The 25,799-nt window shown below is 40.7% G+C and overlaps 1 protein-coding gene across 4 annotated transcripts in view; it reads right to left on the reverse strand.

The window, feature by feature from the left end:
• The window catches only part of LOC114653860 (cadherin-7-like), a 149,669-nt gene that overhangs the window by 75,847 nt on the left and 48,023 nt on the right, over positions 1 to 25,799 (reverse strand). For 3 of the 4 annotated variants that reach the window (XM_028804426.2, XM_051929251.1, XM_051929253.1), the window contains 3 exons: positions 23,124 to 23,351; positions 12,005 to 12,299; positions 190 to 309 (listed from right to left, as the gene is read on the reverse strand). In XM_028804426.2, coding sequence (XP_028660259.2) covers positions 190 to 309; positions 12,005 to 12,299; positions 23,124 to 23,324 — 616 coding nt within the window. In that variant the 5' untranslated portion in view covers positions 23,325 to 23,351. The remainder of the gene's footprint in view (positions 1 to 189; positions 310 to 12,004; positions 12,300 to 23,123; positions 23,352 to 25,799) is intronic. The other variant, XM_051929252.1, reaches the window with a different exon arrangement.

Below are 25,799 nucleotides of genomic sequence, written 5' to 3' on the forward strand. Positions count from 1 at the left end.
TGTCACCCATCACTGGCTCTTTTCTGATTTCTCCTTACAGCCTTCCAATAAAGGAGAATTCCAGTGGGCAGCGCTCTTTTGTGTAAGTGAAGTCTTGTACGTATGCAAAGTGTACTGTTTTACTAACTGATGATAGCTTAAGACTTGCAGAAATGTAAAAGAACAGAAGCGTCTTTTTAATTGAAATACCTGTCTTTGGTTCCACCGAGAAGTATGGCTGTTCCTTGAGGATACTGTAGATGATTTTGGCACCATTCCCAAAGCTTGGATCATCAGCATCTGTGGCTGTCACTTGTATGACTGAAGTTCCTGCACGGAATATAAAAAGGAGATTTAGAGGTAACGTTAGAGGTACGTAAGCTTAATTGCATGTCAACATTTACAAAATAAATAATTATGAGAAAGCCATGTGTTGCTGCTGGTTGCCTCGTTTTGTTCCTTTTATTTTTTTCCCCCCTCTTTCTTTTTCCCAGCATATTTTTCTACACGGAGAAGTGCAGGTGTGTTTGACAGCTTATTATACTCATGCTGTGATATGGCTCCCTTTTTGTGTTCTTTCATGATGAAGCTTCCTCTCAGAATGCTTCTTTTTTATAACTGAATTAAACAAAAAAATGAAATCTATTTCAGATGCAGAAGCTGAGGAGTATATAAATTATATAATGCAATTAATGGCAGAGTTTTGTCATATTTCTTGACAGTGCATTACATGAGCCAGCGATGAAGCTAATTGGTTTTAGCATTTTAGAAATCTATTTTTATAATAAATAATTGGATTCAACCCTTTTTTGTGTCATTAATCATGGGAGTGAAGTTATAGCAGAACTATTTCCACCAAGAGAAGTATACACGCTATTTTGTAACTGAGTGTAAAATTTTTGAACTGAGAAGAAAAAAAAAATGCAAATGAGCCCAGAGTCATAAAAGTGAATAAAAACAAGCTCTGTTCAACTCATTACTCTGATGACTAATCTATAATTGCTGCACATTCACTGTACAGTCGACAATTTACAAATTCTTTAATTATAGCTTCCTTATCCTGTCACAGTTCACTCCACCCACTCCTGCTAAAACCTCCTGGAGAGCAGGGAAGACAAGTGAAGGGGACGTTCCGTTGCCTAAGAGCCTGTTCTTCTCAACCAGGACCATCCAGCTCAGGATACACCTAGCATAGGCCAGCAGATGTCCAAAACGCTAAACCCTGCTAATAAAAGGACAAGGTCATCCTACAAGGATAAAAGACATATTTTCAAAGGGGACAAATGCCATGCTGGTCTGAAAGTGGGAGAAAGGTGAACAAGGAGCAATGCCATTAAATGTCTAACGACACTCTCGTTTTACAACCCAGATAAACGAATGTGAATAAATGTAAAATGTGTTTCATTACTACCATGGAGGTCATGTTCATTGGTTCACTGAGTATCCTATTACCACCATGTGGCTGGAGTGGTGTAATGCCTCCAGAAAGATCTGATGAACAGCCCAGGATCTTCTGTAGCCTGTTTGGATATGGCCTCAGCCCAGGCAGCCAGCCCCCAACTGTCACGTTTTAGCCAGGCTTCCATCCCTGGCTAATGTGTAAATCTCTTTTTGATGTCTATTTTATTCTATAATTACTATCATTTAGGCTATTATTGCAATTTATTTCTTGTCACATTATGTATTTGAATTTCCCAATGGGATTAAAAAAATAATCTAATCTAATGTAATTTAATTTTAACTATGTCATTTGATTTGATTTATATATTATTACATTTCTGTATGTGAACAGATGGTCTACTATGTTCCTTGTATTTTACAGATAGATTTCCCCAAAGGGTAGGGCCATCAATACGTTACTGCTAGTGACCGCCCCCATGTCCCATAAAAGGGATTGTGGGAAATGGAGTCCCTTGCGATTCACTGAATACATTTTGGTGGAGTGTTGGTGTATCTGTAAGTATTGCTATTGTCATTGGATTTTCTGATTTCTTCAACTCTTTTTATTTCTGTCTAAGGATTTTGGTTTTGCTTCTTGTATTGGGGCTCCTTTGCTCTGGGATTACACTGTTGACAACTCCTTTTCCACTCTTTAGAGCATTGTGTTACATTGTCTCATTTTTGTGACTATATTCCCCCTTTTATAAAGATTATTTGTTTGCCTTTTCAATCATAAGCCAGAGGTTTATAGTGATCCTCCTTCAGTTGGGGATTGTTGTATTTCGATCAGGATTCCTCCCCTGGCTGGGGTTCAAATTCTTGTTTTATGTGTTTTTATTTATTATTAATTTTGCGTCTTTGATGTATTTTACTGTTACTTTTGTTTGTTGTTTTCTGTATTGCCTATGCCTCTTGTTTTTTGGGCCGTTACTCCAAGTGTCGAGGCTACCTGACTATCACTGCAAGTTGCTACTGTCAGCCCTATAAGCGTTGGGGCAGCGCACAGTCTTTTGCGGTTCATTCGAATGTGCTTGGGAGTTGGTGAGTGCTTCATTGTGATTAATTCTTTTGTTATTAGATTTTTAATCTTTTTGCTCTGTTCTTAACCACTCTGGATTTCACATTGGGACTTTGTTTGCCTTGGATTGCCTTTGCTGACAAAACCTTTTTGCCTTTTGTACTGCACTTAGCTTAGGTTTTGTTTAGAGCACTTTGATGTTTTGGTATGTGTTTGTCCGTTTTGCTAACCAGGTTTGATGGTTCTCCATATAGCAGGCACTTTTGGGATATTTCGGGACTATGTGCTTGGGAGCCCTCAAGTTTCATAACAATAACTGGGCTGTATTTTGTGAACATTACATATATATTTTTGAACTTTTGAAGCTTGAGCCCATTTGGCCGGGCATAAGCAAGCCAGCCAACCAGTAAGGTAGGACTCAGACAGTTTGAGAGTATCCTTATCTGAGTAGGCTGATTAGAATATGGAGTTTCTTGGTGATTATATTTTGTAGGCCTCACACCATTTGTGCTGTTACATTGCAAAACCAAAGACTATCACTGGCAGACTTTCGCTTGCAAAGGCCTATACTGGGGCTGTGGCCTTTAAAGCTCAAAATATATCTTTAAACGTCTTCAAATAGACAAAAACATCCCACAAGGAAGAGGAAACATAAAAACCTCTGACTTGAGAGACAAATTCTATTATGATCATTGGAACTCTGGGGTTTTGACACACGATAAACCTGAATTTAAAGTCGGTTTTATTGTATCTCACTTCAATAAAAACTTTCTAATCTGTTTACATTTTATCTCAACAGACGCCCCCCGTTTTAGGCTTTCTTATAACCAATGTTCCCTCTAAGCTTAGCGCGTGAGCAATCGCTCACACGAATTCAGAGCGTCGCTCATACTTCCCGCATGATCGCTCATTCCGACGGAGTCGCTTGTACTTATCGCACGATTGCTCACTCCGACCGTCAGAGTTGGTGCTCATAAATTTTTGGCTTAAACAAAATGTCGCTCATAAACAATGTTTTTTGCTCACTATATGCTACTCCTTAGAGGGAACATTGCTTATGACCACTGAAATCCTTCCCAGATTTCCCCAGAGTGAGCTTGTTTGTGTGGGTTAAAGGTCGTCCTTAGCAGTTCCAGTGTATCCAAGCCTGATGGATTACTCTAATATCACAATTTAAAAAAAAACAACTTTATTTTAACTTTCTAGCTAATGAATCTTATGCTCTTGTTTATTGTCTCTAAAGTTTTGATTATGTTTTGGGTTCTATTTTAGCTGTTTTTTAGATCTATTTCACTCCTGTTTTTGAATTTGGCCTGCTCGTTGACTGGTCCTTTTTTATTTTTTCTATTATTGTCTCTTTCAAATCAGTGTAAGTCCCAACAATGTTTCTTTATAAATTGTAGAATTAATTTTATGTTCAATAAAAACAAAGAAAACAATAGGAAAAAGGCAAAATACGAGTAAAAAAGGATTTGCCTTAAAGACAAAACAAGTACCAATTCGAAATCTAAAAATCAAAAGAGCAAGAATAGTCCAAGAATATAAGTCAACACTAACTTGAAAGGGGGTGAATACTTATGAGATTAACTCTTTTGTGTTTTACATTTGCAATTATCCACTTTGCAGAGATCTGTTTTCACTTTGACATTCTGTTGATCGGGGTCGAAAAAACCAAATTAAATCCACTGTAATTCCACATTGTATAATAAAAAATGTGAAAACTTCCAAGGAGGTGAATACTTTTTATGGACAATGTATGTGCAATAAAATAGACTGATTAGCTCATTAAAACTAAGATGCAATATGTTGTGTTAACTAATCAGAGTGGGTATACAAAACATGTACACACTCCTGGCCATTTCTGATTTCAATAGTGCAGTAAGCATACTTTACATCGATCCCACTGAGTTGTTATCAAAATCAGGATTAAAATAATATTTTTAGTATAAAGTATAGGCTATAATATAAAACATCTTTTTATTTCCTTGTTAAGAAATTATAAAAATTCAGGCCACCACATTGTTCCGCAAATTTGCTGCCATATGATACTTAAGCTTCTGTTTCAGTTTTCAGGTCTTTCTCACGTTCTCATGTACTTCCTTCAGTTTCCTTCCACATCCCAAAAGAGGCATTGTAATGAATTATTGATTAAATTGTATCTTTAAGTTTAACGTGTTCAATTTAATGAACCCATTCATCCTGCTTGGCTTCAGGTGCTCATGAATTAAGCGCAGATTCCTCTTTACCTCCAAACAGGATGCAGAAGGCTCTGAAAACGAGTGGATGGAGATAATGCCCTGCTCGCTGTATTCTAATTACTTGTTGGGCTTTGCTGATATGAATATAATGTGTATTACATTTGTTTTGTTTTTTTACCCTCGTAGCTGTGTATTTGCCAAAGGCCTAAATTGAAAGTTTTATCTTGTAAAAAGTTTAACTTTCTTGCTAAAAAGACACAAACAATGCCAAACTGCCTGAAACAAGCTGCTTGTTAGCTTGAAAGCTCCAGCAGTCAAGGCAGAGCCAAAGCTTCACTCTCTTTACACTTTTATATTTCTATGATATTTTATGTTTATTGCTTTCAGTTACTCAAAAATGGTGGAATTTTTCCATATCTAGTATTTTATATTCTAATAAACTTGCAATATATTTTCTCATATAAAAGGCTCACCAAGATGTACAGCGGAATCCATACTCATTATCTCTATAACATCCTAGTATGGCACCTGCTCATCCCAGGGTCATGGGGCACTATAGAGGGTGGGTACTACAGAATATTCCTGGTGCATAGAAGACTTCTTTTCAGAACATACATAAGACACATGTAAAGATATCAATTATTTAGCACAGCTGTTTTTCGTCTTCCTCTGTTCAGAACAATTAGCACTGAAAACAGTAAATTCATGAGACTACATTGATTGTGACAGCTACATGAGTGCTTTCTTGTGTAAATTGTCTTGTTTTGTATTTATTGCATTCATTGTTTTTGCACTTTTAATATCGACACAAGTAATGTGAGATTTGTTCATGTACATTTTAGAATGTTTACTGTGGTCCACCATTGGTCTCCATAGTTGTCCATTCTATCGGAATGTCTGTTATCTTCATTCTGGATGAAAACATAAGGTGCACATTTTTTCTTGGCTATCACTACAAACCACACGGTGGTAAGTAATATACTTAATAAATATTCTTTTTAGGTAGAGTATTCTTTTAAACAAACACATGTATAATCTTGTTAAACTGTTTATAAATTTTTTGAAGTACACTGAAACAGAAGGTTGATTGACCAAACTAAAAGGATCCCTGGCATGAGATGTGGAATGTCTCAAAAACAGAAAGGTGAATGTATTGGAATGGCCGAGTCAAAGCCCTGATCTTAACTCTATAGAATCTGTGGCACTACTTGAAAACTGCTCTCCAGAGGCGCCATTCCACCAATCTAGAGGGTCTCTATCAATTCTGCCAAGAACAATGGGGAAGAATCTCTCCTGAATAATGTGCAATAGTGGGACATACTTACATACCCCAAAGAACAAAGGCTGTTATTGTTGCAAAAGAGTTCTTGACAAAGTATGAATGTGTAGGCCTTGAATACTTAGGCAAACACGAACTTTGGAGTTTGTCCTTCTGTTAAACATCTACAGAAAATGGCTTGTTTCGACTTTGGAAATGTATTGTCACAGCATAAGAGTTCACATACTGAAAGGATAAATATGTGGACAAATCTTTTGTCATATAGAAAATTAGAATGACTGTCAAGGGGATTGAATACTTTGGCACCCCACTGTGGATGCTTGTTTGTGGATAACCATAAGACTTACTTTGGATATGTACACATATCATCATTCAGACAGTTTTTAAGATGGTCACCGAGGTGGTCAAAAAACTCCTTGGTGGCAGGGCCCCGGGGGTGGATGAGATACGCCCGGAGTTCCTCAAGGCTCTGGATGTTGTAGGACTGTCTTGGCTGACACGCCTTTGCAACATCGCATGGACATCAGGGACAGTGCCTCTGGATTGGCAAACCGGGGTGGTGGTCCCCCTCTTTAAGAAGGGGGATCGGAGGGTGTGTTCCAACTACAGAGGGATCACACTCCTCAGCCTCCCTGGAAAAGTCTATTCAGGGGTCCTGGAGAGGAGGGTCCGTCGGATAGTCGAGCCTCGGATTCAGGAGGAACAGTGTGGTTTTCGTCCTGGTCGCGGAACAGTGGACCAGCTCTATACCCTTAGCAGGGTCCTGGAGGGTGCATGGGAGTTTGCCCAACCAGTCTACATGTGTTTTGTGGACTTAGAAAAGGCATTCGACCGTGTCCCTCGGGGAATCCTGTGGGGGGTACTCCGAGAGTATGGGGTACCGGCCCCCCTGATAAGGGCTGTTCAGTCCCTGTATGATCGGTGCCAGAGCTTGGTCCGCATTGCCGGCAGCAAGTCGAACCCGTTTCCAGTGAGAGTTGGACCCCGCCAGGGCTGCCCTTTGTCACCGATTCTGTTCATAACTTTTATGGACAGAATTTCTAGGCGCAGCCAGGGTGTTGAGGGGGTCCAGTTTGGTGGGCTCAGGATTGGGTCACTGCTTTTTGCAGATGATGTTGTCCTGTTTGCTTCATCAGGCCGTGATCTTCAGCTCTCTCTGGATCGATTCGCAGCCGAGTGTGAAGCGGCTGGGATGAGAATCAGCACCTCCAAATCCGAGACCATGGTCCTCAGCCGGAAAAGGGTGGAGTGCCCTCTCAGGGTTGGTAGCGAGATCCTGCCCCAAGTGGAGGAGTTCAAGTATCTCGGGGTCTTGTTCACGAGTGAGGGAAGAATGGAGCGTGAGATCGACAGGCGGATCGGTGCGGCATCCGCAGTAATGCGGGCATTGCATCGGTCTGTCGTGGTGAAAAAGGAGCTGAGCCGCAAGGCGAAGCTCTCAATTTACCAGTCGATCTATGTTCCTACCCTCACCTATGGTCATGAGCTATGGGTAGTGACCGAAAGAACGAGATCGCGAATACAAGCGGCTGAAATGAGTTTCCTCCGCAGGGTGTCTGGGCTTTCCCTTAAAGATAGGGTGAGAAGCTCAGTCATCCGGGAGGGGCTCAGAGTAGAGCCGCTGCTCCTCCGCATCGAGAGGAGTCAGATGAGGTGGCTCGGGCATCTGATCAGGATGCCTCCTGGACGCCTCCCTGGTGAGGTGTTCCGGGCACGTCCAATCGGGAGGAGGCCCCGGGGAAGACCCAGGACACGCTGGAGGGACTATGTCTCTCGACTGGCCTGGGAACGCCTTGGGATTCTCCCGGAAGAGCTAGAAGAAGTGGCCGGGGAGAGGGAAGTCTGGGCATCTCTGCTCAAGCTGCTGCCCCCGCGACCCGACCTCGGATAAGCGGGAGACAATGGATGGAGTAAAGTATACTTCATATCCGAGTATATGGATGAACTGAATACAAAAAATCGGTAGTGGTCTCCTCTAGACTTTCTCATATACTCAGCTATAGGGATGGAGTAAACCACAAGGCAATGATTATATTTTTATGTTATGTACATTAAAGAACCATGAACAACAAATCAAATTAATAATATATCCATCCATCCATCCATCCATCCATTTTCCAACCCGCTGAATCCGAACATAGGGTCACGGGGGTCTGCTGGAGCCAATCCCAGCCAACACAGGGCACAAGGCAGGAACCAATCCCGGGCAGGGTGCCAACCCACCGCAGCTAATATATTAAACAATTATTATAAAAGTAAATTTGAATGAATTGGACTCTGCAGCTGCATGGATAAAAAAGTACCACTTGCGGTTAGCAAATATAGCTCAAACGTTGATAGAAATCTACATTTTGTACCTAATACTTATATACAAAATTTGATTGACCTAAGTGAACGCGTACTTAAGTTATCGTGTTTACATACACACATACACACACACAGACATAATTCCAAAAATGGTACTGTTGGACTCGGGGAGGTCTAAAATGTTGAGATTCATCAAAATCTCGAGGTCGAATTTTTGGACGATTACAATGCTTTCCGTATACTTTGTATATGAGACAGTAAAAGCAATCTTTTAGTTTGCAAGTTGAAAAGGGAACGGGTATTCAGACAGCAAGAGCATTACACTCCTGCTTTTGACAATTTTTCATTCTTGTTTTTTATATTTTTTATCCTAGCATTTGAATATTCCCAGTTTTAAGCCTATACCTCCTTTCAGACTCCTCTTGGTTTTATAGGCTAAACAGTTTCATGTCCTGGTCCATTTACATTTTCTTCTTGGGTTCCCATCTCGTACGCAGTGAAAACAGAAAGTATTCTGGCCTCTTCATTTTTTAAAACATTTTGCTGTGTTGCAGCCTTAAGCTGAAATCATTTAAATTGTTTTTGTTTTCATAAATCAAGCAACTCTCAGTGCCACAGAATGACAAAGTGAAAACAGGAGGTTAAAATGTCTACAGTGAGACAAATATTCAGACACTGTTTGCTATCACATTTGATATTTTGCTTATGATATCCTGCTATTTTCTTTTAAGTTTCCCAACCTAGTTAGTCATAGGGGAGATGGTCACTTAGGGTTGACAGACGTCCCAATTTGAGGGGGACTGTACCTGTCTTCTGCTCTCCATATTTACAATATATATAGTGACGGATGGCTGGGGCCCATGCCTGGCCGGGAAGCCCCTTCACCATATCTGCCAGGGGGACAAGAGTGGGAAGCCCAGTATCTCCCCCTGGACGCTAGATGGCAGGCTCCCTGGGTTGCAGCCGTGCCTCGGACTCCCCCAGGGCTTCATGACGGTTGGAGTTCTGTGCAACTCTGTGGGGTTCCATAGGAGCCACCAGAGGGTGCTGCAGCAGGAGATTCTGGCCCCTTTTGGGCACTGGTTTCACCTTGGGTACCCAATAAAAGGGAGCCAGCAACCACCACTCAGCAGCCAGAATCGGGAGGAAGAGGATGAGGTTGCCTGGGAGGAGTGGTGGTGCCAGAGGATTGTGTTGTTTGTATTAAGTGCTTTTGGCACCGTGTTGTGGCTGGGGGGTTCATGGGGAAGACGTGCCCTCCAGCTGAAGAAAAATAAAAGTGTGGTTGGATTTTACATGTGCCTCTGTGTCAGTCTGTGCCGGGTCGGGCACTATATTGCGTCCAATTCACTATATATATATATATATATAAATATATATATATATATATATATATATATATATATATTGTCGCAGGTGGCTGGGGGGGGGGGGCAACCTGGCTGGGACACCCCGGAGGACCGGGAAAGGGCTTACGCCTTCCTCAGACCATGTGGGGGCGACAGCCCTGTTACCTATGGGGACCACGGGTAGAGAGCTTTGAAGCTCAATCCTGTAGGGGCCCGTGGTCACCGCCACCACTGCCCCAATTCTTTTGGAGCCCTGGACCTCAGCACTTCCACCACACCCGGAAGTACTTGGGGAAAGAGAAGTGGGGACACCTGGCGTGCTTCCGGGTGCGCAGCCGTCACTTCCACCACACTGGAGAGTGCCGGTGGAAGATTGTCGGGAAGCACCTGGAGGACATCCTGGTGATTATAAAAGGGGCTGCCTCCCTCCGGTCGGGGGCTTGAGTCGGGAGTGGAGAAGGACTGAGCTCGGGAGGACAGGCAAGGAAGCGGCCTGAAGAGTGAAGACATTGTGTGGTGGCCAGGACTTTAATGACTTTTGGGGTTCGTGTGCACTGTAAATAATGTTCAATAAACGTGTGATGGGTGAGTACAACGTGTCTGCCTGTCTGTGTCCATCTTCCACAATATATACTAAGTGCTGTGCCCCCTGCTTGCTTTACTCTCTCCCCCCTCCCCCCTCCCCAGGGCACACTGCGCGCAAGCCACTTCGCGTCTCTGCTGCTCGCGTTGTGTGTGTGTGTGTGGGGGGATCACTGTATATATAAGATGATGCAGAGAAACAGGAAATTTTCAATTGACGCTCAATGCACGAATAATCATATTACAAAATACGGTTAATGATGAAATGTATTGTACAGGATAATGATTGTAATTATCATTCAATATTAATTTTATGTTTTGAAGGAAACATCATGAAGGTGTTGTCCATTTCTCATGACACATTCTGACAGCCTGTTTTGGAAATTCTGCACTGCTCGATGTAACATGTCAAGAGGAATGCCAGCGATTTCCTCTTCAATCTTCCTTTTTAGTTCAGCAGTGGTTGCAGGATGTGTGCGGTACACTTGGCTTTTAAGATGTCCCCACAGAAAAAAAGTCACAAACAGTGAGATCCGGGGATCTCGGACGCCATGGAATGTCACTGTTGTGTGAAATGACGCGCCTTCCAAACAATCGTTGAATAGCTGTCATCGATTGTCGGGCAGTATGCAATGTGGCTCCACCTGAGGACTTCTTTGTTAAGGCTGAACCCGTTTCTTCAAAATTACGCACCCTGGTTGTAATCACATGAGCAGATGGGACACAATCATGATGTCCTAACTGGTAATGATGCCGAAATTCCCTTTGTTCCACAGTCACACTGTCACCATTCTTATAAAAGGCTTTCACAGCGAACGCTCATTGCGCACCACTCCACTGCTCCATTACAACTAATGGCAAGGGGTTCTAAATGAGGCCACATTGGTCCCAAACAACTGTCGACACCCCAGAGTTGCCAACACCTACTTGCAAAATTTTCTGTCTCCTTGCGCCACCCTGTGTATGTATGTATGTATTGTGAATAAGGCGCTATATACACACCCGACCTGGCACAGATTCACACTGAGGCACGTGTCAAATACACCAAACTTTTATTGTTCTTCACCTGTGGGGCACATTTTCCCCGTGAACCCCACAGGCAATACACAGTCCAAAAAGCACTAAAGGCAACACCGTAACCAAAAACCCTTCTTCAGGCACCACCACCACTCCTCCCAGGCGACCTCGTCCTCTTTCCACCGACTCTGGCCCTGAGTGGTGGTTGTTGTCTCCTTTTATAGTTCACCCGAAAGTGCTCCAGGTGCTTGATCACCGAATTCCGGTCGCACTTTCGGGTGTGACGAGTATGCTGCCCATACGGGCTCAGGAGTCTCAAACACAGCACCCCCTGGAGGTGCCTGCGGGACTCAACAGGGCTGCCCCCAACTCCAATTCCCAGGGAGCTCTGCAGGAACCCGAGGTGCTGCTCCAGCCTAGGGGGCGGCCATCTAGTGTCCAAGGGGAGGTATTGCAGTGTCCAAGGCTGCTCCCCCTGAATATAGTGTGCAAGGGTGACCCGACTGGGCATTGATGCCAGCTCTCTGCCACAATATATATATATATATATATATATATATATATATATATATATATATATATATATATATATATATATATATATATATATATAAAATTGTAAATATTTTTAGTAGAAATATTTTAAGAGCCGAGTCCTAAAAGAATTTAGTTAGCTACTCCACTATGTAATCACAACAGAAAAAATGTCAAAAACATGCCAGGGAGATTTTTATGGCTGGTCTTTCTGACATTTATTTATAGCTGTAGATTATTTACTGAAAATGACAAATTAATACAACTTTTTAAACATAATGAAATGTTTGATTTTCCTTACCTGGTGCACACATTTCTGGAATGCTAGTAATGTAAGGTTCATTCTGAAACACTGGTTTATTGTCATTTATATCTTGAACCTTAATAATAAATTCTGACTCCGGCTCCACAGGTTGCATGGTCTTTTTGTCGATTGCTTGCGCTCGCATTGTGTAGAATGCCCTTTTCTCTCGATCCAGCCTCTTGATACTATAGATTTTGCCAGTGTTTTCGTCAATTTTAAAATCACTTCCTGCTCCATCTCCTGAAAGTATATACTTTATAGAAAGGTTCCCCTTTTCATAATCAGATCTGATCTGTAGGACATAAGAAATGACAGGTTAAAAACATGACACATGGAACATTTCTGAAATGTGTAACAGAATTTTAGATACAATACAATGCTTATGATATCCTGCTAAATTTTATTTAAAATTTCCCAGCCTAATGTTTGTCATAGGGGATATGGTCACTTAGGGTTGACAGACGTCCCGATTTGAGGGGGACTGTACCGAGTTCAAGAGACAAATCCCAAGTCCTGCATTGCCTCTGAACAAAAATTATATCTAGAAAAAAAAATCTTAATTCAATTTTTTTATTGAATATCTAATTAGAGATGCTCAATACATTTTTGTAGACATACTGGCATAGCAATTTCATGAGTAAAATTTGTAACTGTCAGCTGAATCTGAGTGTTTGACTCATGTGTGTCCATGTACATCGTGTGCTCATGTCGTTGTACGTTTCTCATGCTCATTATGACTGCCTGTGCTCGTGTATAATTCATTTTGAAAGTGATGACTGTTTTATATATGTTCTCGTCTATATATGCACTTATTTACGTATACAGTAATCCCTCGCTATATCGCGCTTCGCCTTTCGCGGCTTCACTCCATCGCGGATTTTATATGTAAGCATATTTAAATATATATCGCGGATTTTTTGCTGGTTCGCGGATTTCTGCGGACAATGGGTCTTTTCATTTCTGGTACATGCTTCCTCAGTTGGTTTGCTCAGTTGATTTCATACAAGGGACACTATTGGCAGATGGCCGAGAAGCTACCCAGCTTACTTTTCTTTCTCTCTTGCGCTGACTTTCTCTGATCCTGACGTAGGGGGATTGAGAAGGGGGGCTGTTCGCACACCTAGACGATACGGACGCTCGTCTAAAAATGCTGAAAGATTATCTTCACGTTGCTATCTTTTGTGCAGCTGCTTCCTGAAACGACATGCTGCACGGTGCTTTGCATACTTAAAAGCTCGAAGGGCACATATTGATTTTTGATTGAAAAACAAACTCTGTCTCTCTCTCTTTGTCTGCTCCTGACGGAGGGGGTGTGAGCTGCCGCCTTCAAGAGCTTTGTGCCACGGTGCTTCGCATACTTAAAAGCCAAACAGCCCCTTTTCTCTATCTCTGTGACATTCTCTGCTCCTGACGCACACTCCTTTGAAGAGGAAGATATGTTTGCATTCTTTTAATTGTGAGACGGAACTGTCATCTCTGTCTTGTCATGGAGTACAGTTTAAACTTTTGAAAAAGAGACAAATGTTTGTTTGCAGTGTTTGAATAACGTTCCTGTCTCTCTACAACCTCCTGTGTTTCTGCGCAAATCTGTGACCCAACCATGACAATATAAAAATAACCATATAAACATATGGTTTCTACTTCGCGGATTTTCTTATTTCGGGGGTGGCTCTGGAACGCAACCCCCGCGATGCAGGAGGGATTACTGTCTTACGTTTAGGTTATACACTTTTATTTATCTATAATTATAACTTAATTTAAATAATTAAGTCTTTTTGTCTTCCTTAGTTCCTTGACATCTTTTTTTGGTCGCTCAAAATGGTGGCCGACCCGATCTATGATTCTGAAATCTGACAACCCTGTGGTCACTATGTGATTGACAGCCAGTACTCCCCCATTCCAATGTCTGATGTATCAACTTCAAAACTAAAAGAAACTAAAGATCCCGATGACAGAAAAGGAGAGTAGAATTCATTTTGATAAAACTTTAGTTTGGGTATCCATTATAAACAGCTATTAACCATCCATTAAGCTTTTATGACATGATATAATAAAAAATCAAAAATGACAGTAACTATTTCAAGAGACTTGCTTTTAATAATTTATTTAATAACAGATTAGCTTATAAAACATTTATAGGTTGTGTCACACACGTGCACATGGGAGGCAGCTAAAGGGCTCAGAAGAAGGTAATTCCTGGTCAGACCAGAGGGTGGCAGAGTGCACTAATCCTTCCTCTTATCTCCCCACAGACCACCTGGCTCTCAGGCAGACGTCACTTCCGGTTCTACCCCAGAAGAGCCCTCCTCCTAATGACATAATTTCCACATCCCAAGAAGTCGCAGCCCGATGACCCCATTTCCAGTTCCGGTCCCAAGATCCCTTCTCTTCCTGCTTTTCAACTGTATATCTGCCATGTTTCCTAACCTTTTTAGTTCTAGTATGGACGCTTGTCTGTAAAGACCTTTGCATCAACCTTGTTGTCGCAATCAGCAGCCAGTTCTCAGTTATACAGGAGGCTGCCTCAAACCTCTTTATTGTGTCAAGGCTTGATTATTACCACAGCTGACAACAACTGATTCATAATAAATACCCAAACCAAGGTGTGATTTTTATTTAAGTGATAAAAGCTTTCTTCTTTTTTTTTTTTTTAACATAAGTGGAAGTTTATTTGTGCATGAACTGTAGTTTTTATCTAGCAAGAATCAATGATCATGGATTATCTCTTTTAACTTTTAATAAGCCCAGAGAACTTTTGAACTTTTCTAACTGATGTGTTGCTATCTGGAGTTTGGGTTTAGTTCTGATTTTCTTACACTGTCTAGACAAGTACTCCTTCTTCTCAAACATGTTTTTCTGATCCTGACCTTCAATAATTCAAAGAGAGAATGACTTTGTTGTGAACGTGTTATGAACGCTAAGTGTACTTGAATACTTTTTTGAGTTCTAGTTCTAGTCTAGTTGATTTTATTTCATCATAATGCCACTTTTTATATATTGTCATGTTGCTTAAAGAGCTGTGACCACATTACTTGTAACGAGACCTGATGCCGCTGATGTACTATGATAACACACTGAGACAATTTAATTTAAACACAGCCTCATTTTTGGCCGTTTTCTGCTACTTTGATGTAGCTGGCTATAACTTCATCATCCTTCACTCAGTATTGATGTTCTACCTCTCAAAATAAAGGTCAGGCATTTCTATTTCAGAATTTTTACAGCTAGAGAATTAATGATGTTGTACGCATATGTTACATCCAAATAAATCACAAAATTCAGTCATGTTAATAGCAAAAAATGCAATTTGAATGCTGTTTTTATTTCTATAGGTGTTGGAATAAGCTTCTCAACACTATAAAAGTGTCAGAAAATCTGTTAGAAACTCCCAGAAAACAAATAGTATAAAAGATCCACAAGTAAAATGTCTAGTTTTACCATTTTGAAGCAGAACAAAAACAGGATTCTTTTTCAATTAAGTATCCATAGCATACAATTATATTATTGAAAACTTTTTATGTATTATTTTGAAGGGAAGATCTTATTCTGAGGCGGCACGGTGGCGCAGTGGGTAGCGCTGCTGCCTCGCAGGTGGAATATCTGGGGACCTGGGTTCGCTTCCCAGGTCCTCCCTGCGTGGAGTTTGCATGTTCTCCCCGTGTCTGCGTGGGTTTCCTCCGGGCGCTCCGGTTTCCTCCCACAGTCCAAAGACATGCACGTTAGGTGGATTGGCAATTCTAAATTGGCCCTAGTGTGTACTTGGTGTGTGGGTGTGTTTGTGTGTGCTCCCTGCGGTGGGTTGGCACCCTGCCCGGGATTGGTTCCTGCCTTGTGCCCTGTGTTGGCTGGGATTGGCTCCAGCAGACCCCCGTGACCCTGTGTTTGGATTCAGCGGGTTGGAAAATGGATGGATGGATGGGATCTTATTCTGCCAGAATATATACAGTTGCTAAAGAACTTATATTGTGTATCCATATTACAGCACCAATAGTTGTAAGACCCAAAAATAAAAATATATAAAAAAGTGAAATATAGAAATGGGACTGAGAGGCCAGTTAAAAACTGAAACACCCCTCTTATTTATTTGATAACTAGCTGACCCCACATAGTAGTTAAACAGTACAAACTTTAAAAATCAGTAAAAAAAAATAAAAAAATGTAATTCTGGCCAAGTGGATGGTAGGTACGCTCCAGCGTCAAATGTTGCCACTGTATCAGATTGTGTTCAGGTCTGACAGGAGAGCATCTCTGATATCTCTGCCAATCAGCAGCTACCCTCTAAAATGCACGTAGCTCTGATCTCTCTCTCAAAAACGTCAAACTTTAGTCCTTAACAATCTCTAAATGATAATGTCTGTTTAACAAACAGGTATCGCTAGCTAAGCGGAGGCAAAGTACACTCCAACACGTGGCGAGAGGTAGAGCAACTCGAACAGAGGATGGTGTGTGAGTGAGTGACTGAGGAGGCCCTTGCCCACTTCCCCCTCCCCTCGGCCCACATCCTCTCTCTTGGATTTGCGCAAATAAATCGGTGCTGCAAGAGAACTGTGATACTTAGCGTGATGAGAAAAGTCGCAAAATCAACCGGGATGTTCAAGCAAATTATAGAAGTAGCTCTCTCGTGAAAAGCGGACAGACATACAGACAGACATATATATATCTACTCTATATATTTAAAATCCTAAGCCTAAAAGTGCAACGATTTTATGTGACGTTTTAATGTTACACTTTAAATTGGGATTATTTTAAAACCTACATATATATGTTTGGTATCATTTTTTTAAGAATCTATCTAACTTTAATGTAATGTTGTTAGATTTTCAGATTCTTATTCCATTTTTTAATTTAGAAACTAAAAAATATCAAGAACTCATGACCCGCGACACGAGACTTTGTGCCAAGAGATTTAATGACACCCAGTGCCAGAAATAAAAAACAAAGCTGGTGTACAGGCTTTTAAATGTTCGAAGCGCTGCGTGAGATGCAGATCATGCGGCAGGGCAGCAGCTGATCGAGCAAAGAGGAGGTAAAAAAAAAACACTGTATTTGTTTCCCATTATATCACCGTTTAAGAGGGGGTTTCGGAGGAGCGACTGCGTCTCCTTGGGGTGCGTTCAGCCCCCCTCTTCACAAGACAAGTCGCAGAGATGCAAAGTGGCTGGCGTGTAGCACAGGTCGGGGGAAGAGGTTCACAAGCGAAGTGAGCACGGGGTAAGCCCCCTAGTATAGGCTGGTCCAGATCTAATTATGCAATTTTCATTACGCTGTAACTTATTACGTTTATTACATAGAGAATTCACAAAAAAATTATTTTTGTTGCCGATAGATGTCAGCACCTGCGTATAGATAGATAGATAGATAGATAGATAGATAGATAGATAGATAGATAGATAGATAGATAGATAGATAGATAGATAGATAGATAGATAGATAGATAGATAGATAGATAGATAGATATAGATATACAGTACTGTGAAAAAGTTTTAGGCAGGTGTGAAAAAATGCTGTAAACAAAGAATGCTTTCAAAAATAGAAGTGTTAATCATTTATTTTCATCAATCAACAAAATGCAGTGAATGAACAAAAGAGAAATCTAAATCAAATCAATATTTGGTGTGACCGCCCTTTGCCTTCAAAACAGCATCAATTCTTCTAGGTACACTTGCACACAGTTTTTGAAGGAACTCGGCTGGTAGGTTGTTCCAAACATCTTGGAGAACTAACCACAGATCTTTTGTGGATGTAGGCTTCTTCACATCCTTCTGTCTCTTCATGTAATCCCAGACACACTCGATGATGTTGAGATCAGGGCTCTGTGGGGGCCATACCATCACTTCCAGGACTTCTTGTTCTTCTTTACGCTGAAGATAGTTCTTAATGACTTTGGCTGTATGTTTGGGGTCGTTGTCCTGCTGCAGAATAAATTTGGGGCCAATCATACGCCTCCCTGATGGTATTGCATGATGGATAAGTATCTGCCTGTATTGCTCAGCATTGAGAACACCATTAATCCTGACTAAATCTCCAACTCCATTTGCAGAATTGCAGCCCCAAACGTTCAAGGAACCTCCACCATGCTTCACTGTTGCCTGCAGACACTCATTATTGTACCGCTCTCCAGCCCTTCGACGAACAAACTGCCTTCTGCTACAGCCAAATATTTCAAATTTTGACTCATCAGCCCAGAGCACCTGCTGCCATTTTTCTGCACCCCAGTTCCTATGTTTTCATGCATACTTGAGTTGCTTTAGCTGCAACTCTTCCATGAAGACCATTTCTGGCCAGACTTCTCTGGGCAGTAGATGGGTGTACCTGGGTCCCACTGGTTTCTGCCAGTTCTGAGCTGATGGCACTGCTGGACATCTTCTGATTTCGAAGGGTAATAAGCTTGATGTGTCTTTCATCTGCTGCACTAAGTTTCTTTGGCCGACCACTGCGTCTACGATCCTCAACGTTGCCCGTTTCTTTGTGCTTCTTCAAAAGAGCTTGAACAGCATATCTTGAAACCCCAGTCTGCTTTGAAATCTTTGTCTGGGAGAGACCTTGCTGATGCAGTAGAACTACCTTGTGTCTTGTTGCTGTACTCAATCTTGCCATGACATGAAACTGTCTTCCACAACCTCACCTTGGTAGCAGAGTTTGGCTGTTCCTCACCCAGTTTGAAGCCTCCTACACAGCTGTTTCTGTTTCAGTTAATGACTGTGTTTCAACCTACGTGTGACATTGATGATCATCAGCACCTGTTTGGTAGAATTGGTTGATCAGACACCTGACTAGAATCCTACAAAATCCCTGACTTTGTGAAAGTGTACCTATAAGAATTGATGCTGGTTTGAAGGCAAAAGGCAGTAACACCAATTATTGATTTGATTTAGATTTTTCTTTTGTTTCTCACTTTGCATTTTGTAAATTGATAACAATAAACAACCATTATTTATATTTCTGAAAGCATTCTTTGTTTACAGCATTTTTCACACCTGCCTAAAACTTTTGCACAGTACTAATATATATATATATATATATATATATATATATATATATATATATATATATATATATATATATATATATATAATATAGATATAGATGTTCCATCAAATTTTTCACAATTGTATTGGGACATTCAGATAACCCGGGGGCACATGTGTTGCAATGATACAGCAATCTTTGAAGGAGCACTGTATCGCAGTATGCAATATGCCATTTTTAATTGCTAAGCTCTGTACTTTGATTACAGCAGTGAGTAAATGAATGATATTACGCAGATTTTTAAAAATTTGCATTATTGTTCAGTCCCCCTGGCAGGTCCAAAACAATGGGGCTGAATCTACAGGGGTTAACTCTGCATTCTTGACCTAAAACTTCAATATGGTAGCAATACGGAGCAATTAGTTAAATTTGGAATTTTTCGCAACTATTATTTAGACCTTTTGATTTTGTAAAGATCTCCCTGCAAGAAAGACCACTGTAATTCCACTGGGAAATCCTTTATGAGTTGTTTTCATCTCCTTCACTTACTTAAATATTTTCTGACATTTTCCATTTTGCTACAATAGACTTGCAGTAAATCTGTTTATTTGTATGAACATTCAGATATCTGATGGGGAGATGTCAGCCTTTTACTAGGAATTTATCCATGCACCTATGAGATGAGCACTGGCTTAGGAAATTAGAGATGTAAATCATTACAGCGCCAGAGACTGGCTACATGTTGAATGCTGGTGCTTGTGACCTTGTATGTTTTTTTGTAAATTTTCATGGTTATGTGTCATGAATTAGTCAGTCATTATCCGACCCGCTATATCCTAACACAGGGTCACGGGGGTCTGCTGGAGCCAATCCCAGCCAGCACAGGGTGCAAGGCAGGAACAAACCCCGGGCAAGGCGTTAGCCCACCGCAGGACACACACACACACCAAGCACACACTAGGGACAATTTAGGACCACTAATACACCTAACCTGCATGTCTTTGGACTGTGGGAGGAAACCCACGCAGACGGGGAGAACATGCAAACTCCACGCAGGGAGGACCCGGGAAGCAAACCCAGGTCTTCTTACTGTGAGGCAGCAGAGCTACCCACTGCTCCGCCGTGAATTAATGAATTCATTTACATTTTGTTTTTTGTTATAGACAAGTAGAAGTACATTGGATTCAGAATGTATTCAGAACCCTTCACCTTCTGCTCACTTTATTGTATTATAAATTAATATTTTAAATGGATAAATTTGCCATTTTGCCCATCAATCTACACTCAATCAACCATTATGACCAAGTGAACATATGTTTTCAAAAAGTTATTGCAAAAACATTAATCTTTCCAAGTATTGAGACCCTTTGCTATGGCCCTCCAAATTGTGCTCAGGGGCCTCCTGTTTGCTTTGATTCTCCTTGAGATGTGTCTAGAACTTGACTGGACAAACTGAGACAAACTGAATTGCCTGGGCATCATTAAGATGGGTATTAAAGGTCCAACAATTCAAACTACATGTCAGGACTAAAACCAACGCATAAAGTCCAAGGAGCGCTCTTTAGACCACGGCCATCAAATTGTGGTGAGGCATAGTTCAGGCCAAGGGTATAGAACCATTTCTAAAGCTTTGAATGTCCCATGGAGAACAGTGACCACAATAATTCGCTATGTTCACATGGCAGTGCTGCCGCACTTCCAATGAAATCTCAGCCAGCTCAGTTATTTCTGTTGTCCATACTGCATGGACTGATTTTTATTTAGTGGAGATAATGGCCGAGAAAAAGAAGTTTAAGTTTCAGTGTACAGATTGCTCTACAGTTGAACATTGTTGTGTACCTTTATGTTGAGCTTCCAGTAAGTAAAACATGGTGCTTAGTTTTCATACATTTCCCACCAATGCAGAAACCTAATCTAAATGGATTGCTGCTATCTGGAGAGAGAACTTTACAGTCCCCATACCTGTGATTGTAGCCAGCATTTTATAAAAAGAAGATTTTCACAAGCCAGGTTGGAACGGCCTTTTCTGCCCCACGGACTATTTAAAGAACATCACTGGAGGTCAGTGTTCATTTCTGGACTACCAACAGAACTGAATGGAAGTCTGCAGCAGAAAGCAATTGAAAGACACCAAATTTCCTTTTTTGAATTCTTCTTTTTACTTTTTTTCGCAGCCCTTTGACATTTCCATGTTGTCATTTCCTTTCCCACCTTTTACATTTTGATTCCCAGGGATATGAATGCAGGTATGTGAATCTAATTGTTTGTGAAATTTGTAGTTTCTAGTCACTCTTATTGTAGGTATTATAGCTTGCTTTGTAAGTCAACTTAGATAGACACTTCCACTAAATTAATAATGATAATAACACATGCTGTCATCAGAAGAATATTTCAGGATGGGTGTTGATAGCAAGAGCTGAATATGCCTGCAACAAGAAGATCACATCAGTCATGTCATTGCTGGATTCTCAGTGAAGCACCAAAAGAATTCACTTATCGATGCAATCAGAAGAAATCTGACAATCAAGAGAAGAACATTAAGTTCATCAAGCTCATTTGTTTAGTTTATAGCTCAGCTATCCCAACATCTCATCTAGATACTTATTAATGGTTGTCAAGGCTTTTGCTTCAATTACATGTCTTGGTAGTTTGTTCTAGATTCCCATAACTCTTTGCATAAAGGAATGCTTCCTGGCTTCACTCCTAAATGCCCTTCCTTTCCTTTAATTTCCTCTGGTGTCTCCGAGTATGTGATAACTAATCAGATAGCTTGCTACCTGCACTGGTCAATGCTCCATGAACTTGGACTCCCAGGGCTTGATCATTTGTATGATCTCCATCTTCGAAAGATCATCGATATGAAGAACGCCACCATTAGTTACAATATGGCTGTGAACACCATGCCAACCAACCAGACATCATTCTCAGAAGCAAGAGGCGATGTCAATTTATTGACGTAGCCATAGTAGATGTGTGCAAATGTCTCAGTCAAAGAGGTGGAAAAATTCAGCAAATACAAAGACCTCAATTTTGACATTTTGCAAATGTGAAACACAAAAGTTTGTGTGATTCTGGTCATAATCAGAGCATATATCTAACAAAATAACAAGGTGTGTGTGTCCAGACCCTCTGAGCAATCTGATTGGTCAGTTTGGCTTTGGAGTGATTGGTCAGTATAGCTTTGGTGATGCAACGAGAAGAAGTGTGGATGTGAGATACATAAAGAGGAGCAAAGGTGTTTGAGGTACGCTGAGAGCGTCACCTTCAGAGACAAGAGGTGAGAAACGCGCCTTGAAAATAATTACAGAGTCTGAGAAGCAGGCCTTACGGAAACACGCACAAAAAAGGGGAGTGCTGGGGATGAAACATTCAGAAACACACAAATACAGAGAAAAGGTGCTGATGGTACATGCTAATGGGCAAGAGATAGCAAATAATACATAATGATTCTATTACCTGTGGCTGGCACTTCATAAAGTCCTAACCATTGGACAATAAGACCTAAGGAACCCGATGGGTTCCTAGTTAAAAGCAACCAGCACAAAGTAATAATATAATATTAATAAAAATAAAAGAATAAAATAATATTATTAATATCACAGCAAACACTTTTTACTTAACTTAGATAAAATTTTGAGATTATGAAGACTATCAAGGTTTTTAAGCCTATGTCTTTATGTATTTTTTGCAAATTGTGGAGTCATTTGATCAAAAATCGAGGAAACTTAATTAAGTGGTTTATTCTTTCTCACAGTAAATTAGCTGATCCCTTTATCATCCTTGAAAAGATGCATGTACTCTTTGAATATACCTTGTGATGGATGGATGGGGTCCTTGTACTGTATGGCCAAGACTGAGTCTGGATCAACACTTATCCCTACCGCTATCCCATCCTGTATTGGAATAAGCCAGTTGCAAAAAACGGATAGCTTGAAGGATGGAATAAACTCTTCATGCATCAACAGTACCAATGGGAAAAAAGCAATTAAACATACTAAAACCAAAAAACTGATTGTCCACTTTTCTATTCTTCTTCTCTTTTTTTATGCATATAACCACCTGAAGGGTTGCAGATCCCATTTTTGGTTTACCTGTTTGAAGCCTTATGTAGCTTCTCTAGCACTCATTTATTTAGTTGTACAGTTACCTGGCCAACGTACTGCATTTTTGTGCTCTCCTCTGGGATAAAGAATTGGTTCCATATCCAGCCCCGTCGCACTCTGCGATGTAGTACATGCCGCTCCAATGATTTGGCTGTTTTCATTTGCTTTGCATTAGTTGATTTTGGTAGACAATGTCCCATCATGAGAAAAGCAATTAGGATGAGCAGCCAAGCAGAACAGTTCATTGTTCTGTTTTTATGGAAAATCTGCTTCTAGTCAGAACAGAGAAAAGAAGCCAAAATGCTGCAGGGTTAGTGAAACATTTCTGCATGTCACAGGGAAACACTGTTATTGTGCTAATCTCCCCAGTGCTGTCAAACACTATCACATATGGTATTTATATGATATTACACATAGACAAAAAAGATGCTAAATATGCAAAAAGCCAGAAATATTTTCCGATTAATCAATATAAAAAAGAAAAGACATAACAATGTAAAACCATCTACATTTTAAATATTTTTATATAATTATGCTGTGCAGGAGGTTTTAAAAGGAAAATACACATATTATCACCCGATCAGATAGATAGATAGATAGATAGATAGATAGATAGATAGATAGATAGATAGATAGATAGATAGATAGATAGATAGATAGATAGATACTTTATTAATCCCAAGGGGAAATTCACATACTCCAGCAGCACCTTACTGATACAAAAAACAATATTAAGTTAAAGATTGATAGTAATGCAGGTAAAAACAGACAATAACTTTATATAATGTTAACGGTTACCCCCCCGGGTGGAATTGAAGAGTCGCATAGTTTGGGGGAGGAACGATCTCCTCAGTCTGTCAGTGGAGCAGGACATTGACAGCGGTCTGTCGCTGAAGCTGCTTTTCTCTCTGGAGATGACACTGTTTAGTGGATGCAGTGGATTTTCCATAATTGATAGGAGCCTGCTGAGCGCCCATCGCTTTGCCACAGATGTCAAACTGTCTAGCTCAGGGGTCTGCAACCTTCACTATGAAAAGAGCCATTTTGCCCCCTCTTCCTCCAAAGAAAAATAGTCTGGAGCCGCAAAACATAACACAGCTGATAAACTTTTAAAAGTTTTAATCTTTTTTAAGATTTTACATGTTACAACCACGGAATACAACAAACAGAAGTGCAGTGTGCATGTGTAGGGCTACTTGGAAATAAATTAAACTGAACTATGCAGGCCTATTTGGGTCCTTTCTATACCTGTGTAAAATTAAAATAAAAACTAGCCCACTTTAATATAAATAAAACATTTAGCTGTAGCTTAGCAGCTTTAAAAAAGTAAACATTAAATTCCATTTCAGTGTGCTGAATCAACTGAAGCACCTGAACATACAAAAAAACCTACATCAGCTCCGGGTCCGAAATGAATGTGTTTTGTTTTTCTGAAAAATAATAGCTTATTAAATGCTATTGTTGTCACCTGTTTAAAGTGACTTCTGTTTCTGAAGTTCGCTGCTGATCATCTCTATGTCGGGGCTGTACAATGTGACTTTGACCTTCACACAGGACTGCAGGCTCTCATGTGTGAGGCGGGAGCGATATTTGGACTTTATGAAGTTCATGCTTGAGAAAACTTGCTCACTTAAGTATGTTGAGCCAAAGATGGACAGGACTCCAAATGCATATTTTTTCATGTTCATATACGTTTCGGGAATGGCACTCCATGTGTCGAAAACAAATTTGTCGGGTTTGGGGAGGTTTTAAATATCACTCCATTTGTGCTCTTTAGTGAGAGTAGCCTTCTGACGGGTGACTTCTTCAAGATCCGCTGTCAGGCATTTGAACTTGGACACCCATTAATCTTTATCTGCTATGTCGTCCAGTTCAATTTCTAGATCGGGCTTACTCCTGTGAATGCGGATGTGTTCAGCAGGGATAGGTCGATGTCCAGGGGTGTGACAGGGAAGGAGAGAGTGTGTGTTTTTCCTTTCTGAACTCACTGAATCTTTCTCTAAATGCAGCTTGCATTTTCTGAACAATTTCCCGTTTGTTTTTAAAGTCGGAGAATAGATGCTCTGATATTTTTATGAACGATTCTTTCATGTATTCTCCGTCTGTGAACGGCTTACCCCTCCTTACGATCTCTTGAGCTGCCACAAAACTAGCGGCTGTAGTTGACTGTGTAGAAGTGATCCACTTTTTGAAAGTATGTTTGCTCTGTTCAGCTTTCCGTTGCAGTTCCGAAATTGCTCTCTGTCGCTTATCTTCACTTGGGTAGTTTTCAGTGAATGCTGAGGGCTTGTTTTGAAAATGTCTTTCAACGTTACATTTTTTGTTGTTCGATAATTTATCGCCACATATTAAGCACACCGGTAAGCCAGCATCGTTGGCGGTGAAGGCAAATGCTTCTGTCCACGCAGAATTAAACTCTCTAAATTAGATGTTAAAATGTATAACAGTAGTAGTAGTAGTAAATAAACATATATATATATAAATACAAGTTAAATTAAGAAATTGCCATTATTCATTTTCATGGTTTTTATTTTTTTGTCAAGGCCAAAGGGAGCCACTACAAGGAGGCTGAAGAGCCGCATGTGGCTCCAGAGCCACGGGTTGCCGACCCCTGGTCTAGCTCCATGCCAACAACAGAGCCTGCCTTCCTCAGCAGTTTGTCCAGGCGTGAGGCGTCTTTCTTCTTAATGCTGCCTCCCCAGCACACCACCGCGTAGAAG

The sequence above is a fragment of the Erpetoichthys calabaricus genome, chromosome 6 (genome assembly GCF_900747795.2).
Source record: "Erpetoichthys calabaricus chromosome 6, fErpCal1.3, whole genome shotgun sequence".
NCBI classification, from domain to species: Eukaryota; Metazoa; Chordata; class Cladistia; order Polypteriformes; family Polypteridae; genus Erpetoichthys; species Erpetoichthys calabaricus.